This window comes from Aedes albopictus, chromosome 2 (genome assembly GCF_035046485.1).
Source record: "Aedes albopictus strain Foshan chromosome 2, AalbF5, whole genome shotgun sequence".
NCBI lineage: Eukaryota > Metazoa > Arthropoda > Insecta > Diptera > Culicidae > Aedes > Aedes albopictus.
The window spans coordinates 246,572,433-246,591,200 of NC_085137.1; the positions used below are offsets into that span (position 1 = coordinate 246,572,433).

Below are 18,768 nucleotides of genomic sequence, written 5' to 3' on the forward strand. Positions count from 1 at the left end.
GACGATCGCTAAACTTGAGAGACTTGGGATCGGCGGCCAGACACTACGCTGGCTCTACTCCTACCTCACAGAACGCTTTCTGACGGTTGGAGTTGATGGGCATTTCTCGGAAACTTTCAAGGCTACTTCTGGAATACCTCAAGGGAGTCATCTGGGTCCCCTAATTTTCCTGCTGTATTTCAACGATGTCAACTACGTTATCAAAGGCCCACGATTAAGCTTCGCAGACGATTTGAAAATGTTCCTGCGCATCCGTTCTATCTGTGATGCTACGATGCTTCAAGCTGATTTGAATGCCTTCGCGAACTGGTGCAGTTTGAATCGTATGGTAGTTAACCCCGAAAAATGCACCGTAATTTCGTTCTCTCGGAGAAAACAGCCAATCCTGTTTAACTATCAGTTACACGGAACAGAACTTCAACGAGCTGATCATGTGAAAGACTTAGGTGTAATTCTGGACGTTCAGCTGACTTTCAAACACCATTTGTCGTATGTTATTGCGAAGGCTTCTAGGACTCTAGGATTCATCTTCCGTATTGCCAAGGAATTTACCGACGTCTACTGCCTTAAGTCACTCTATTGCTCGCTTGTTCGTTCGACTCTAGAATATTGTTCCGCTGTCTGGCTTCCATACTATCAGAACGGCATAGAAAGGATTGAATCGGTTCAGCGTCGCTTCATCCGTTTTGCACTTCGCAGGCTTCCCTGGCGTGACCCTCACCGATTGCCGAGCTATCTTAGTAGATGTCGATTGATACACCTCGAAACGCTACAAACACGCAGAGATGTTAATAGAGCGATGATAATCGCGGATTTGCTGCAAGGGAGAATAGATTGTCCTGCTATTCTTGCACTGATCGACATTAGTGCTCGCAGCAGAAGACTACGGGCTAATGCCATGTTACGATTGCCGCTCCGACGAACTCTTTTTGGACAAAACAGTGCAATGATCGGCCTGCAACGTTGTTTTAACAGAGTAGCATCAGGTTTTGACTTCCATCTTCCCAGGCAAACCATCCGCAGTAATTTTATTGAAGAACTCACCTCCAGAATAGTATAATGAATTGTATTGTAGTTGTTTTGTTCTGTTGTATGTATTATTTTTTACTGTTACTTGACCGAGCTTTGTTGTTATTTTTAAGTACTAACCATCATTAGGACAATAAGTCTGTTGATGTATTAATAATAAATAAATAAATAAATAAATAAATAAATACTGAAGCAATATTGAGCTCTCAATCTCGCTCTCAATTTCATATTAATGGCATTTTCATTATTTGTCGATTTCTTTGAATGAAATCCGAACATAATTGCTGTTTTTCATACAATTTTGCTATAACACATATCATAATGGCACTAATGTTTTGGCAGCTCTTAGCAGCTGCAATTTTTTTAATCAATTCTGCAGAAGAGCGTTTTAACCGAATATCTGCGCGAGGAGTAGCTGAGAGCGATTTGTAAGACACTTTGAAGTTGAAGTATCCACTTATCCGCAAGCGGTAATGGCGGCGACGGGTACTGCTAACCGATTCGCTTTTGGACGTTTCTTGGGGATGACAATAGGTTGGCGCCACCGAACGGTGGGCGAAGGGGTGAGAAGAATGAATCTGTTTTGACTTTCCCCCAAGAAACGTCAAAATCCGAACCGATTGGTTATGCCCGCCGCCGCCATTATCGCTCGCGGATAAGTGGATAAGAATTTTTCGTACTTATGTAATGTTAATTCTGAAGCCAAATGTTTTGTTTTGATCTATTTTTCCATTGCAAGTGATACACAAGAATATACACAAGAACTTAGGAATAAACTTTTGGAAACCATTGAATTATTTTTATTATTGGACTTATGAAGTGGATGAACTTGCTTGTGTTCTTTATCAAAAAACGAGATCAAAAAGTCAACAATTTTTCCATCAGCAGCTAACGCAGTAAAAAGATACAATATCATGATTTCCAATTTAGACAGTCAACGCTTCTGATATTGTAGTCATTGTCAACAAGATTGTCAATGCTTCTTCTTCTTCTTTATGGCTCTACGTCCCCACTGGGACTTGGCCAGCCTCGCTTCAACTTAGTGTTCTTTGAGCATTTCCACAGTTATAAATTGAAGGGCCTTCTTTGCCTGCCATTGCATGAATTTGTATATTATGAGGCAAGTACAATGATACACACTGGGCTGCAAAACGGTGAGTCGATAAGGAGAGCGTCCAATATAGCTCTGGTCCTCACAAGTTCCTACCTCATGCTTCCACGGGTCAAGCGATGACAAAGACCGCCAGCTAAGAGTTGTGTGCTTAGCTGGTAGTGCAGCCTGGGCACTGTTGTCCTTCTGACTTCAGCTAGATTGAGGAGGTACGATCCGAGTGTCTGTTCACCAAGGAGGTGCGGCTCAAACAGCGTCTGTTCTGGCATCCAGCGGCTGAGTAAGAAACGCTGCACCACGTCCAGCTAGATCCAAGGTGGTAGCCCCATCAGCGTGGTCGTCCCAGTGTTGGTTGGGACGTTAAACAGAACTGGCACGATGGCCCTCCGGCGAGACAGGAGTGTTGGCGTAGGCCCAATAAGCCACCCGTAAAAACCCCATTGCGAATAACATAGGAGAAAATACGACTCGATACAATCGGCAAAGACCCACGCGACGAAATAAGGACTACGATTGGAAACTTGGAACATGGAATTGCAAGTCACTAGGTTTCGCAGGATGTGACAGGATAATCTACGACGAACTACATCCCCGCAACTTCGACATCGTGGCGTTGCAGGAACTTTGTTGGACTGGACAGAAAGTGTGGAAAGCGGGCATCGAGCGGCTACCTTCTACCAAAGCTGTGGCACCACCAATGAACTGGGAACAGGATTTATAGTGTTGGGCAAGATGCGACATCGTGTGATCGGGTGGCAGCCGATCAACGCAAGGATGTGCATGTTGAGAGTTAAGGGCCGTTTCTTCAACTACAGCATCATTAACGTCCACTGCCCACACGAAGGGAGACCCGATGACGAGAAAGAAGCGTTCTACGCGCAGTTAGAGCAAACATACGATGGTTGCTCGCCGCGTGATGTGAAAATCGTTGTCGGCGACATGAACGCGCAGGTAGGAAGGGAGGAAATGTACAGACCGGTAATCGGGCGAAACAGCCTGCACGCCGTATCGAATGATAACGGCCAGCGATGCGTAAACTTTGCAGCCTCCCGTGGTATGGTAGTCCGAAGCACCTTCTTCCCCCGCAAAGATATCCACAAAGCCACCTGGAGATCACCCGACCAACAGACAGAAAACCAAATCGACCACGTTCTAATCGACGGTAAATTCTTCTCAGATATAACCAACGTCCGCACATACCGCAGTGCGAATATAGATTCGGATCACTACTTAGTCGCTGTATGCATGCGCTCAAAACTTTCGACAGTTATCACCACGCGTCGAAGTCGAACGCCGCGGCTCAACATCGAGCAACTTCGTAACGTAGAAGTGGCTCAAGACTACGCGCAGCAGTTAGCAGTGGCCCTACCAACGGAAGAGCAGCTTGGCGCAGCTACACTTGAAGATGGCTGGAGGGACATCCGATCCGCCATAGGTAGTACCTCGGCTACAGCACTAGGCTTCGCGACTCCGAATCACAGATACGACTGGTACGACGGCGAATGTGAACAGTTGAAAAACGAGAAGAATGCAGCATGGGCGAGAATGCTGCAACACCGTACGAGAGCGAATGAGGCACGTTACAAACAGGCGCGGAACAGGCAGAATTCAGTCTTCCGGATGAAGAAGCGCCAGCAGGAAGAACGAGATCGCGAAGCGATGGAAGAGCTGTACCGCGCTAAGGACACACGAAAGTTCTACGAGAAGCTGAACCGCTCGCGCAGAGGCTTTGTGCCACAAGCCGACATGTGCCGAGATAATCACGGGAATATTCTCACGAGCGAGCGTGAGGTGGTCGAGAGGTGGCGGCAGCATTACGATGAGCACCTCAATGGCGACGTTGCAAGTACCGAAGGTGGCGTGGTAACAGATCTAGGAGTATGTGCACAGGACGAAAGACTTCCGGCCCCTGACCTTCAAGAGATTGAGGAGGAGGTTGGCCGGTTGAAAAACAACAAGGCCGCTGGAGCAGATCAACTACCAAGCGAGCTTCTAAAATACGGTGGAGAAGCACTGGTGAGAGCACTACACTGGGTCATTACCAAGATTTGGGAGGAGGAAGTATTACCGGAGGAATGGATGGAAGGTATCGTGTGTCCCATCTACAAAAAGGGCGACAAGTTGGATTGCGGGAACTACCGCGCGATCACACTACTGAGCGCTGCCTACAAGATACTCTCTCAAATTTTATGCCGCCGTCTATCACCGATTGCAAGAGAGTTCGTGGGGCAATATCAGGCTGGATTCATGGGTGAACGCGCTACAACGGACCAGATGTTCGCCATCCGCCAGGTGTTGCAGAAATGCCGCGAATACAACGTGCCCACACATCACTTGTTCATCGATTTCAAATCGGCGTATGATACAATCGATCGAGAACAGCTATGGCAGATTATGCACGAATACGGATTCCCGGATAAACTGATACGATTGATCAAGGCGACGATGGATCGAGTGATGTGCGTAGTTCGAGTATCAGGGACACTCTCGAGTCCCTTCGAATCTCGCAGAGGGTTACGGCAAGGTGATGGTCTTTCGGGCTTGCTGTTCAACATTGCTTTGGAGGGTGTAATAAGAAGAGCGGGGATAAACACGAGTGGGACGATTTTCACGAAGTCCGTTCAGCTGCTTGGTTTCGCCGATGATATTGATATTATTGCTCGTAAATTTGAGACGATGGCGGAAACGTACATCCGACTGAAGAGTGAAGCCAAGCGAATCGGATTAGTCATTAATGTGTCGAAGACAAAGTACATGATGGCAAAGGGCTCCAGGGAGGAATCATCGCGCCCGCCACCCCGAATTCATATCGACGGTGATGAAATCGAGGCGGTTGAAGAATTCGTGTACTTGGGCTCACTGGTGACCGACGACAACGACACCAGCAGAGAAATTCAGAGGCGCATTGTGGCAGGAAATCGTGCTTACTTTGGACTCCGCAGAACTCTACGATCGAACAAAGTTCGCCGTAACACGAAGTTAACCATCTACAAAACGCTGGTTAGACCGGTCGTCCTCTATGGGCACGAAACATGGACCCTACGTGCAGAGGACCAACGCGCCCTTGGAGTTTTCGAACGGAAGGTGTTGCGTACCATCTACGGCGGAGTGCAGATGGAAGACGGTACTTGGAGAAGGCGAATGAACCACGAGCTGCATCAGCTGCTAAGAGAACCAACCATCGTCCATACCGCGAAAATCGGGAGGCTACGGTGGGCGGGTCACGTCATCAGGATGTCGGATAGCAACCCGACTAAAATGGTTCTCGAGAGTCATCCGACCGGTACAAGAAGACGTGGAGCGCAGCGAGCTAGGTGGGTCGACCAAGTGGAGGACGATCTGCGGACCCTACGCAGAGTGCGGAACTGGAGACAAACAGCCATGGACCGAGTGGAATGGAGGCGGCTACTATGTACAGCAGAGGCCACCCCGGCCTTAGCCTGACCGAACAACAACAATGATACACTATGCCCAGGGAGTCGAGAAAATTTTCCTGACCAGAACGGGAATCAAACCCGCTGTCTCCGGATTGGCGATTCATAGCTTTAACCACTAGGCTAACTGGAGACCCCTCCGCAATCAATGCTTTCATGCCCTTTTCAAATTCTGCTTTACACTGAACGGCGGCTTGCGGTGAAATTTACTATTCTGAGGGTCAATTTAAATACACAACGCCACTAAATTTGTGCAGACTGAGTTTCGTTTCAATGGGGCACGTTCGGTGTAGTACTAGATTTGTAGTAATGAGCTGAATTTTAGTATGGTGAGAAGCTCAATTCTCCGTTTCTACAATGAAATGGTGCAAAAAGCGTGGGTATTATGATTCTTTACCTAATTTGATGCTGTTTGAGCAAAACTTTGGATAACTATGTTGTTGCAAGAAATGGAGAAAATAACAACACTGTTGCCCAAAGTTTTGTTCAAACAGCATTAAATTAGACAAGGAATCATAATACCCACGCTTTTTGCACCATTTCATTGCAGAAACGGAGAATTCACCTTCTCACCATACTAAAATTCAGTAACAAATTTTGAAAACGACGTATAATCAATGCTACACCATTGATTATACGTCGTTTTCATAATTTGTTACTGAATTCAGCTCATTACTACAAATCTAGTACTTCACCGATCTGTCCTATTCAACAGAATTATGTTTTCAATTTTACCATGGACCCGATTTTCAATTTAAAAAAAGCTTCTGTTGGCAACCGGATTCGAACCAAGAACCTTGACATCACCAGGCTCGCACGCTACCACTCGGCTATCGAACCGGTTGATGTGAGAAGAAACAAAGCGCACACAAGAAGCGTTGGTGGGTCGATGATTACACACCCAATTTCGATTTTTTCGTCCAGCAAAATGAATTGCTGGAACGCCATCAGCAAACTGTAGTGTGCCGAAAACTCAGTAATGATAGCTGAAGATTCAGCAAAAATAGAAATTGCTGAGCATTAGCAAGAGAGTTGTCAAACAATCAGCATTTTCCTGGACACATTTTGCGAGCTCCAGCCCGAGACACTGAAGCGAGCAGAAGGACGTGAAAATTCATCAAAAAAATGTATATTTTTCATCGCGGTTTGCATTAAAATGGAATGCGCCACTTCTATAATAAGCGTTCATCGCGTTTACTATCTCTGGATACCGAAAATTAACTTCAAACGAACATTTCCATCAATTTTTGTTTCGTCTGAAAAGAAAAAAAAAACAAAAAATTTCGGCCAGACTCGAGCTCGGACAAAATTGCTGAACGACCAGCAAAAAAAGCTGTCAAACTGCATTTCTGAAAAATCAGCAAGAAATATTTTACTGGATGGATCGCTGGTTTTACAACATGTCAAAAACCAGCCAAATTTTGCTGGTTTCCAGCGAAATAAAAATATTGTTCGTGCAGTTGAAAATCGGAATTTTTGACACGCGAAAATCGTTGTATCTCCTAAACCATGTGTCGGACGTACGTCGGGCACAGTGCGCTGGATAGAGGGCCAGGTCCGCTGTCCAGCGCACTACGTCCGACGTAAGGTTTTACGTACGGATTTTGAGAAAATTCGATTGTCGGGTGTGGGGAAACTGCGGATTTCAACCGCGACGACAATAGTGTGTATGTTTTATCATAAATACATTTTTATGCTTGTCATTACCGCAAGCCGCTTTTCAGTGTAGGCGGTGGCGGAAAAAAATCTGACAGCCTTATAACTGACAGCATGCTTTCGACCACAATGCCCAAACCCACCGTATCGCGCAAGCTGTCATTACGCTTTCCTCTTTCACGCTGTTCTTCGGCATCGCGTTCTTTCACTCGCGAAGCATTTTCTCGTCCCATCGGTTCTCCATGTTGCGAAATCGGTGTAAATTGGGCCATTTTCCTGCAAAAAGTACGTTCCGTTCTGCTAGAAATACTGCCAAACGGGAGTTCGGGTGTGCGAAAACGTATTGAAAGTGAAAAATCGTGGAAAATTGTCAAATTCGGCGGTAAATCGGTGTGTTGAAAATTGTGCTCCTGCTCACCATTTCCTCTCACGGCGTCGTCGTGTTCGTGTTTTTTCGTGGAACCATTCCATGCCGAGAGTGCTTGTTTAGTGAAAATATTTACTGATTTCGTTGGTTTGGGTTTTAATTTGTGAAATAATTTGATAGCTCAACCATCTGGCACGATGTCTTTGCGGCAGTTCCGGAAACCAGCTCACAGCGGTTCGAACGGAGCAGTTCCCAGTGCAGGTAGGAAAATTAGAAGTTTCTAGTGTGATATTTCAATTTTACCTAAAAATATGTAGGTGAAGGATTATTTTAAGACAGATCAAATCTTAAATGAGACACTTTAAATTGTTAACTTCATTAATTATATAGAATTAAATTTTAATTATTAACTTAATTCCAAAATATAATTATTGATTGTTATTTTTACAACAAAACTGGGAAGATACACGCAAGCCAATGTTCTAAATTACATTGTGGAGCTTTTCATATGATTCGCTATAGTTTTGATCTCTCTTTTCTGGTCAACCTTCTCCAATGAGGTACAGATACAGGTGGCGCAGATAAACATTGCGAGGCACTAGTTGCCTCTTTTGTTCTACCGCTGATCTTATGGAACTAAATTAGTGACGTCACTAATTGAGTTGCATAAGATCACCGGTAGAACAAAAGAGACAACTAGTGGTTCGCAATGTTTATCTGCGCCACCTGTATCTGTACCTCATTGAACCTTCTCCACCTACCCAGTCAACCCTTCCACCGTCATCATGGGTCGGCTCGGTCGTAGCTGAAGCTGGCAGCTGTTTCGGTCGTTTGCGTGTTTACTTTTTTTGTCCTGCGTGTGATTCTCCGGGTTTTCTATACACGGAGCGATGTATTTTAAGGTTAGATTTACATGGGTAAACAGAAAAGCGATGGTCGCGTTTAGTAGTATTTGTATTTTGTATTTGTATTTGTATTTATTTAGTAAAACGTAAGCCTTTAGTTTAACACTTTTTGTTAGGTTCAACTACTGTTCTGATTTCTATGAAGTCTGTGATTGTTAGTAATATATTTTTATTGCTAATGTTAGCTACAATAATTGTAGTTCATAGTTACTTATAGAGTTTGTAATGATATTTCTGGAGTTGGATTAGCATATATTTTGTGTGTCACAGGTCCGCAGCAATCTCATAATCAACATTGAGGGGCTGTCCATAAACCACGTGGTCATGAGGGGGGGGGGGGGGGGGGGGGCGGGGGGGGGTTCGGCCAATGACCATTTTGTATGGACATATAAAAATTTTTGTATGGAAAAATGACCACGCAGGGGGGGGGTTCAAAAGTCCCAAAAAAATGACCACGTGGTTTATGGACAGCCCCTGAAAACTGAACTGTTCTCAAATAATTAAGCTGATTTTACCGTGGGGTGCCCTAATTTCGCGCGGGTCCAAATTTCGCTCACTGATAAGATTTAGAGAACATAATCATAGAACTAATCGTTGCATTGTCCAAATTTTACTTTAGATAGTATAGTTAAAGTAAAATTGGGACAATTGCACAATTTTTTTATAATTATGATGTCTAAATCAGGCCAAACATGTCTAAAGGTCCTATCTGCAAAAGAGAGGCTCTCTTTGGTTTCCCTCTCTTTCGTTAATACATCAGCTGTTTATTTGTATTATGATTGTCTTCTTGCATTGAACGATGGTCAAAACAATCGTCTTATGATTTGTGAGAGCCTCTCAAATGCAGATAGAGCCTATTGAATTGTTTGGCCTGAAATATGATCAGTGAGCGAAATTTGGACCCGCGCGAAATTAGGACACCCCACGGTACCATATGTGACAATCTGATGATCATATTTTTTTTGTAACTTCAGGTGACCAGAAACTAGAGATGGTTCCCGGTCGACAACGTATTCAAGCTCTAGTGGACAGTGAGAGTGAAACCGAGTGCGGCACCACTCCCACAAAGGCAGCCCTACCGGATAAGGTTATCGTATCGCCCGTTCCGATTCCCACGGTGGGAGCAGTTTCGTCCGCTGCCGCGACTACCGCTAGCCCTCCGACTACTTCACAGAATGGGACAGTGGATCCTCCTCCGGTGCTCACGGTCCGGGATAAAGAGCTATGCCTACAGAAAGTTAGATCCGAGCGACCCGATGTGGACACGATGCTCGTCCAGGACACCTTGGTCCGACATCAGTGGAGTGTGGAAAAGGCTTTGGAGGATCTGAAATCGTACATGCCCAACAAAAAGCGAATGTTTTCCATTTCTCCAGCTGCGGTGTTTCAGAAGGCTCCCACGTTGAATAACATCCCTCGGAAGCCGGATAACCCGGCGAAAAAACGTCGGATGGATGCGGAGGATGGAGGAAGTGACAGCGAAGATGAGTCCGGAAAACAACAGGAAAGGGTGTTCGATAGCGATGACGATAGTGATGATGGTGGTAACTATGGTATGTCGAAAGACCGGAAGGGCGTTTTTGAGTTCCTGAATAATGGAACGGCCAATGAGCTGACTGCCGTTAAGACTCTATCCACGAAAAAAGTAGACCTGTTGTTGGAACAGCGCCCTTTTACGAGTTGGGACGACCTAGTAGATAAGCTTAAATCTCACAAGTCTCTTCAAACGGACATCCTTAACCACACGCAGGAATATTTGTCCCGAAGGAACAACCTGGTGACCATCATGAACAAATGCAAAAAGATGTGTCAAAAGCTAGAATCGGCTATCGCAGCCGATGGAGGTCTCGTTGAGCAGCCGTCCAACATTCCCGAAGGTTTCAAACTGGCAGAGTATCAGCTGGTTGGCCTGAATTGGCTCTCCGTGATGCATCGGAACGATATGAATGGAATCCTGGCCGACGAAATGGGCCTCGGCAAAACGATTCAAGTGATTGCATTCCTCGCTTGGTTGAAGGAGAACGACCTAATCAAACATCCCCAGCTGATTGTGGTACCTTCCTCCACGCTGGACAACTGGGAAAACGAGCTTCGGAAGTGGTGCCCGGAGCTTATCCTCATGAAGTACTACGGAAGCCAGGAGGAGCGCAAGCTAATCCGAATCGATTGGGCCAAGAACGGAATCTCCGATGTGGACGTTGTCCTGACCACTTACCACATGATGGGCGCTTCCGGTGAGGAGAAGAAAATGTGGCGCGTCACACCATTCCAGTATGTGATCTTCGACGAGGCGCACATGCTGAAGAACATGACCTCGCAGCGGTACGAAAATCTGTTGAGAATTCGGGCAGATCGGCGCATCCTGTTGACCGGGACGCCACTTCAGAACAACCTTCTGGAGTTAATGTCGTTGCTTTGCTTCGTCATGCCGAAACTGTTCGGCGGGAAAGTGGAAGACATCAAGGCGCTTTTCCAGCGAATTGTAAGTGATTGGGTGGCATTGGCTTTCCAGCCGTATCTAAATCTGTTTATTTGTTCCTGATTTACAGAAAACGAAAGACAGCGGAGAAGATCAGACAACTTTCGAGAAAAATCAAATTGAGCGGGCTAAGCAGATTATGAAACCATTTATATTGCGGCGACTGAAAAAGGATGTCCTCAGCTTTTTGCCTCCGAAGACAGAGGAAATTGTATGTTCTCTTATAGAAGTTTGTTGCCAGAGCGATTAATAAATGATTTGTTATTGTTTTAGATGAAAGTACCTATGCTAAATTCGCAAAAGGAGAAATACATGGATTTGGTCAGCGAGTACCAGAATGCAACGGGTGTGTTCAAGAGCAGTACTGAGATTAGTGGAATGTCGATCATGATGGACATGCGAAAACTGGCTAATCACCCATTACTTTTGAGGTAAGTTGGGTTCAAGATCAAGGGTATTTCACGAACTGTTACTAAGAATCTGAGGGCGGCCAATTTATTTGCTGGTATTTATACCGTCGCTGTAGCACCGGTGCTGCAGCTTAATTTTTCCGCTGCATTTTTACCTCACTAGAAAACATATACGATGATTTAAACGCGAAAAATTCAAACGTATTAAATTCGGAGAAAAAGTCACCGGGTTCTCCACGCGAATTTCATGGTACAAAAGTGGTACGACCTGATATCAAAATGTAATAAACGGACGTGAGTACTCAGAGTGGCTACCAGGAATGCGCCACTCTTCACAAGTTTTTTTTATTAACCTTTCAGGACTGTTTCATCCTGAAACTGCATCACGCATATGCAACTCGAGCAACAAGCGATTTTTTTTCGAAAATGTTATAAGCTTTTTACAACGGTGCGCGTCCTGAAGGGTTGAGGCTGTTGGAAGACAGGATAACGATTGTTGATTAACAACGCTGGTCATTGATTATATGTTTTCACTAGGTACTATTTCTCGGATGCAGAGGTTCGTAAAATTGCCCGAAAGCTGGCCGGAGACTCAGATTGGAAGAACAAAAATATCGATGAAACTTTTCAGGACATTGCGTACCTGTCTGACTTTAAGTTATTGCAACTTAAGGATAAGTATACCGTAAGTTAGCATCCTTACTTCAAATTTGCTTCGAATTCCGAATGCCGCTTCTATTTCCCATAGAGCTTATACGACCTACGAATCCCCGATCAGCTGATAGTGGCATCCGGTAAGTTCCGACAATTGGACGAACTGCTGCCCAAACTGAAGAGCGAGGGACACCGAGTTTTGATCTTCAGCCAATTCGTCATGATGCTGGACATCATGGAAAAGTACCTGGACATCCGGAAGTACGGATTTCTGCGGCTAGATGGTCAGACGGCCGTTACCGAGCGACAGGAAATGATCGACCTGTACACCGAGGATCCGAACATTTTCATCTTCCTGCTGTCAACGAAGGCCGGAGGGTTGGGCATCAATTTGACTGCAGCTGATACGGTAGGGATTGGGCTTGGATAATCTGGCATAGATTAGTACGTATTAATAACTATTCATTTCTAGGTGATCATCCATGACATTGACTTCAATCCATACAACGACAAACAAGCCGAGGATCGAAGTCACCGAATGGGACAAACAAAACCTGTGACTATTTATAAGCTAATAAGTGATGGTACGATTGAAGAAGGAATGCTCATGATTGCCCAAGAGAAGCTGCAACTAGAGAAGGATGTCACCGATGAAGGCAAGGATCAACACTTGAATAATCTCAACTTTCTATTTGTAACTCTTTTCTCCTCCTCAAAAGGTGCCGACAAAAAGGAAGAGCACAAGTGTATGGTCCGACTCCTAACGATGGCACTGAACATGGATGAGAACAAGGCGGAGACTATCCTCAAAAACGAATCCCCAAAAAAGAATCAGCAAGATGAAGACTTTTAATTCTTCTTTGTTTATTTAATTCCACCTAGCTACCATTTTAAAGTGATGTTTACCTAAGTATTTGTTTTCCTATTTTTTGTTCAGTTCATACCACCCAAAATTGTACAAACTCGGCAGGATTCGATTTCTCGTAATCCTGATCCCAATACTACTTCGGATGAATTGTTGAAACCAAAAGCTATTGCACGTTCGCTGGAACAGAAAAACAACAGGAATTTTATGAATGGCAAGGTCAAACGTCTATGTGTATGTGTTTTTTTTTTTGAAATTCGTTTACGTCCTGTTAAATAAAGACTTTTGTCGAAATATGAGCATTGATGCATATAAGCGTATACAAAGTATGATCAAGAATAAAATATTTAACGCACCGAAGCTAATTCACATGATTTTTACAGTTCTTTATTTAAAAATCCGAAACAACATTCGACATGTCGGTCTGCCGTGGGCGACGGATTATATCAACACTTCCTCCCTCTTGACCGTATTGACTTACAAAAGATCACTAGCCCAGCACTGCACTAGCATTAACGATGCTTGATAGTCTCCAGAAGTAATTTTATTATATCTGGAGCTCGATTTGAATAGGTCGTATGTGCTTTCGTCGATATAAAATTCGATCATTTGGATTCGCTTCTTATAGCGGAAACTGTTGAAATTTAACAAAATTAATACATATAGACGATTCCTTACAAAACCGGCTTTCGGTTTTATCATTAAAAACCATCGAAATATCCATATTGCTACTGTGGGAATATACGATTCGGAGCGGACGGGTTACGATTCTGCGGAACGGATTAGCGGATTTCGATTGAAATAAACGCGACGGTTTATTAACAAAACTTGAGTATTTATTTCTCTAATTCAGACGCGACACTCACGTATACTTCGCACTAACTTACTGACTGCTCTCTCTATAGGTTGATGCTGTGGGCGTGCGGCAGTGTTGCCGAGATGCCACAGAGCCCCCTTCCAGTTACGCAAGGAATCGAACCCTGTGGCCCGATGGCGTAACTTTGGTTTTGCTGGAGTCCATGTCGTTTTCCAATTCAGAGTTGTATATGAATGCAGGTTTGACACGATCCAACGAAATTAGCTGCTTCTTCCCTTTCATGAATAGAAGGACAGATTTGTCATTCCGTTCGAGGACCTCGTATGGTCCATCATATGGATGCTGCAGTGGGCGTTTAACTGTGTCCACTCGAACAAAAACGTGCTTGCAAGTCTTCAAATCATCGGGGATGAAAACGTGGCGTTTCGCATGATTGCTGTTGCTGATGGGGCCAACTTGCTGCATAACATTTCGCAACGATTTCACAAAATCGGTACGATCGATGTCCTCGGAAGAGAAATCGTAGAATTCCCCTGGTATTCGAAGTTGTTGCCCATAGACCATGTCCGCGACTGAACAGTTGATGTCCTCTCGCACAGCTGAACGGAGCCCCAGAAGGATTAATGGCAGCCTGGCACACCAATGCTTGGGGTCCACACACATGATGGCTGCTTTCAAGGTTCTATGGAACCTTTCGACCAACCCGTTTGACTGAGGATGATAAGCCGTCGTTCGTACGCGATGTGTTCCAAAAAGTCGAGTCATTTCCAAAAATAGCTCGGATTCGAACTGCCTGCCTTGGTCGGTGGTAATGGTCTCCGGTACGCCAAAACGAGAAACCCAAACATTGCAGAATGCTTTTGCGACGGTTTCGGCTAGCATGTCCGGTAGTGGGACCGCTTCCGGCCAACGAGTATACCGATCCACCATGGTCAATAGGTATCTATTTCCTCCCGAATTTGGCAGCGGACCTACTATGTCAACATGAACGTGTTTGAAGCGGCTGTTTGGAAGGTTGAACTCTTTTAATGGTGTTATTGTGTGTCGTTGGATCTTCGATCGTTGACAATCGGAGCATGATTTGACGAAAAGACCTACGTCTCGGTTGATAGATGGCCATACAAATCTTTCAGATACCAACCTCCTCGAGGCACGAACTCCCGGATGCGACAGACTATGGAGCACTTTCATGACATGCTGTCTGTGTTGTTTAGGCACGAAAGGTCTAATGCGATTGTTCGTCACATCGCAGTAGACAGGTTGATCCAAATGATTCGTCTGTTTCAATTCCAGCTTCAATGACGTCTCCTTCCTTGTTAAAAGTCGTTGCAGTTCCTCGTCATCTTTTTGGGATTCAGCGATTGATCCAAAATTTATTCCGGATGGAACAATAACGGCATTGACCCTGGAGAGTGCATCTGCAACATAGTTGTCCTTTCCGCTTATATGCCGAATGTCCTTAGTGAAACTCGATATATACTCCAGGTAACGTTCTTCGTGTGGCAAATGGTTTGATTTGGAGTTCAGAGCGTACGTCAACGGACGATGATCTGTGTAGATAATGAAGTCCCTACCTTCTACGAGATATCGGAAGTATTTGACGGCGAGCTTCATGGCCGTGAGCTCACGACCGAACACAGAGTATTTCTTTTGCGAGGGAGAAAACTTTTGAGAAAAGAACCCTAACGGTCTCCAGGCACCATTCACTCGCTGCTGAAGAACTGCTCCGGCGGCGACATCCGAAGCGTCCACCATTAATCCCAACGTTTTTGTTGAATCTGGATACTGTAGTAGAGCTGCATTTGCCAGGCTGTTTTTACATTCCAGGAACGCTTGTTCTGCCACCGGTTTCCATTTTAGTTTACGCATGTCGTTCCTGCGATTTCCGGGTATCAATTCTTGAAGAGGCTTTTGCATTTCCGCTGCTCGGGATATGAAGCGCTTGTATCCGTTGACCAGAGCCAAGAAACGACGCAGTTCCTTAACGGTTTCAGGTGATTTGTACTGGACCACGGCTCGAACACGTTCGGGATCCGGCTTAATTCCGTCACAACACACACGATAACCAAGGAAATCCACTTCGGTTTGGGCGAATCGGCATTTGACTAAGTTGAGTACTAGTCCGTTTTGTCGAAGGCGTTCAAATACTACACGTATGTGTTCACGATGTTCCTCTTCCGATGCGGATGCAATACATATGTCGTCGACAAATACAACAACAAAGTCGAGGTCCCCAAAAATGCGATTCATAAATCGTTGAAACGTTTGGCTCGCGTTACATAGCCCAAACTGCATCTTCGTAAACTCGAACAATCCGAAGGGCGTTATTACTGCCGTTTTTTCGACATCCGACTCTTCGACTGGTACATGATGATACGCCCGAATCATATCCAGTGTCGTGAATATGCGTTTCCCTAGGAAGTTGTTAAGAAGGTCGTGAATGTGTGGGACGGGATAGCGGTCTGGAATGGTAACCCGATTAAGACTTCGATAATCTCCCACAAAGCGCCACTCACCGTTTTTCTTAGGAACACAGTGCAGCGGACTGGCCCAGCTACTTTTGGATGGTCGGCAAATTCCCAGTTCCATCATAGTTTCAAACTCCTTCTTAGCAGCTTTCAGCTTGTCGGGTGCCATACGACGTGACTTGCAGGCGACGGGTGGACCTTTTGTTTGAATGTGATGGGTGACATCATGCTGCACTGTTGTTCGCATTGTCGGAGGCATCGTGATTTCCCGAAACTCTGCAAGTAGGTTGTGGAACGGGTGGCAGTGATCAACAGTTGTAACACTATGCACTACTGCATTTACAAACCCACCAACAGAGTGCAGTTTCGTTCGTCCATCGATTAGTTGGCGATGCCCCAGGTCTATGACGATGCCGAAATTGGCCAAAAAGTCGGCTCCTATGATTGCAGTAGTGACATCCGCAACAAGAAAATTCCACGAAAATCTGCGTCGCAATCCAAGGTCCGTTGTGATGAATCGACTACCGTACGTGCAAATGTTCGATCCGTTTGCAGCATGTAGTTGAAATGGCGACGGTCCGTTCAGTTTATCTTTCCTGGATGCTGGTACTATTGATACGTCGGAGCCGGTGTCGACTAAGAATCGCGTATGCGATGTCTTATCGTATATAACCAGCCGGCAGCTTTGTTGTCCTGCGCCCACCTCACACGTTTCTGGTGGGCGGCACACTAGTTTTTTGGCTGTTGGTACTTACATGGACTACGGCACCGCTCAGCTTGGCCACCGTACTTTCGGTGGTACCAGCAGATGCCACTTCCGTTGTCACTCCGGCGACGGGATACCGAACGAGAGCGCGTTCTTTCCGGTCCAGATTTTAGACGGCGAATTTCAGCGGTCAGGGCAGCGATTTGTGCCGCAAGATTTTCTTGGGAGAACGGCTCTTCCGGTGCAGCTGCAGCGTTTGCTTTTACCTCGGCGACGTGTGGGACTAGGTCGACCATTTTGTCCCCCATCTCGGCGATTTTGGCCAGGCTACCGTCGTTAATACTCAAAACTGGCCGGATGTTCGCTGGCAGTCGCTGGATGAAAAGCATTTTCAAAAATGCCTCGTCGACGTTTAGCCCGGATGCCAGCTCCTGCATCTTAGCCAGCAGGTGGGTAGGCCGCAAATCGCCCAGATCGCAAGCTCCCAACAATTTTTCCAATTTCGACTGCGGCGATAGCTCGAAACGTGCGACCAATCGTGTTTTGATTGCGTCGTATTTATCGTTGGCTGGTGGCTGCTTGACGAGATCCGCGACATGACAGATCACCGACTGATCAATTTTGGCAACGATGTGGTGAAATTTGGTCTCGTCTTGTGTTACGCCGGCCAACGCGAATTGCGCCTCGGCCTGGGCGAACCACATAGTGGGATCCGATTTCCAGAAATCGGGCAATTTCACAGCTACGGCGGCGGTGGCGGCTGGCTGTGGGTTCGCCATCTTGTTTTCTTTTCGCGTCGTAAATCGCAATCGTCTCGAAAATTCACGAAAACGACCGTCGGCGGTCACCAAATGTGGGAATATACGATTCGGAGCGGACGGGTTACGATTCTGCGGAACGGATTAGCGGATTTCGATTGAAATAAACGCGACGGTTTATTAACAAAACTTGAGTATTTATTTCTCTAATTCAGACGCGACACTCACGTATACTTCGCACTAACTTACTGACTGCTCTCTCTATAGGTTGATGCTGTGGGCGTGCGGCAGTGTTGCCGAGATGCCACACTACTATTGCTAAAATAAACTGATCGAATTTTATATTGACGAAAACACATACGACCTATTCAAATCGAGCTCCAGATATCTTTATTAACGAGATTTTTGGCCCGGTCTTGTTACTATGATAGCGTTAATATGAAGTTCATCTATTGATTATATGTTCAAAACTTAGTGTCAGTATGTCTGCGCAGAATTAGGACCATTATATACCAGTTCCTAATTCTGCGCACTTAAGAAGAAGAACATGCAGAAAATAAGAAGAAAACTCAAATGTATTCTGCCAATTCTGATTCCTTGAAGACAGTAGCACAGGATGCTTATTGAAAAGCAGACATAATTCTCATTTTATATGTTACAAAATGCTTCAGCTGATGAGGCAACTTCTTAGCAGTTTTGCTAATGGACACAGATTTCAGGCAATTTTCAGTACTTTCACAATCATTTTATTTTTAAAATATAATGGTCGTACGTTTGTAACATTTTTCTTTACACACTTTTTGATAACTATTGAAACAATATTTGAAAAATATAATCGAAGCTAATATTGAATTACCATTCATGATTTTCAAGTAAAGCCTGTATCCGCAACAATCGGAACACAGAATTACAGTCGTAACTCTGTAATATGTACATTAAAATTGCTCAATTTTGACCTAATAAAATCTTAAGATATGTTCATCTCACCTACAAAATTTCATGTGAATCGGTGCAGTACTTTTTGTTGTAGCAATGAAAGAGTAGAATGTGCGCCATTGAATTTTGTACAGCCCCTAGTTTTGCTTGTCAGCGCTGCCACTTTTGAATTC

At 45.1% G+C, this 18,768-nt stretch overlaps 2 protein-coding genes across 2 annotated transcripts; one reads left to right on the top strand and one right to left on the bottom strand.

The window, feature by feature from the left end:
• Positions 1-7,426: 7,426 nt before the first annotated feature.
• LOC109622900 (SWI/SNF-related matrix-associated actin-dependent regulator of chromatin subfamily A containing DEAD/H box 1 homolog) lies at positions 7,427-13,284 on the top strand. Its single transcript, XM_062851450.1, has 7 exons — positions 7,427-7,858; positions 9,477-10,984; positions 11,052-11,192; positions 11,255-11,412; positions 11,929-12,076; positions 12,140-12,454; positions 12,518-13,284. The coding sequence occupies exons 1-7, from the start codon at positions 7,795-7,797 to the stop codon at positions 12,896-12,898; spliced, it is 2,715 nt and encodes a 904-aa protein (XP_062707434.1). The 5' UTR covers positions 7,427-7,794; the 3' UTR covers positions 12,899-13,284.
• Positions 13,285-16,924: 3,640 nt separating this feature from the next.
• On the bottom strand, positions 16,925-17,680 carry LOC134286440 (uncharacterized). The gene has a single exon (XM_062848051.1). It carries the CDS (start codon positions 17,678-17,680, stop codon positions 16,925-16,927), a length of 756 nt encoding a protein of 251 aa, XP_062704035.1.
• Positions 17,681-18,768: the final 1,088 nt, after the last annotated feature.

Coding starts and splice junctions, on each gene's coding strand:
- LOC134286440 (XM_062848051.1), bottom strand. CDS start 17,680: ATGGCGAACCCACAGCCAGCCGCCACCGCCGCCGTAGCTGTGAAATTG.
- LOC109622900 (XM_062851450.1), top strand. CDS start 7,795: ATGTCTTTGCGGCAGTTCCGGAAACCAGCTCACAGCGGTTCGAACGGA. Junction 10,985..11,051: donor AGGCGCTTTTCCAGCGAATT/GTAAGTGATTGG, acceptor CCTGATTTACAG/AAAACGAAAGACAGCGGAGA. Junction 11,193..11,254: donor CTCCGAAGACAGAGGAAATT/GTATGTTCTCTT, acceptor TTATTGTTTTAG/ATGAAAGTACCTATGCTAAA.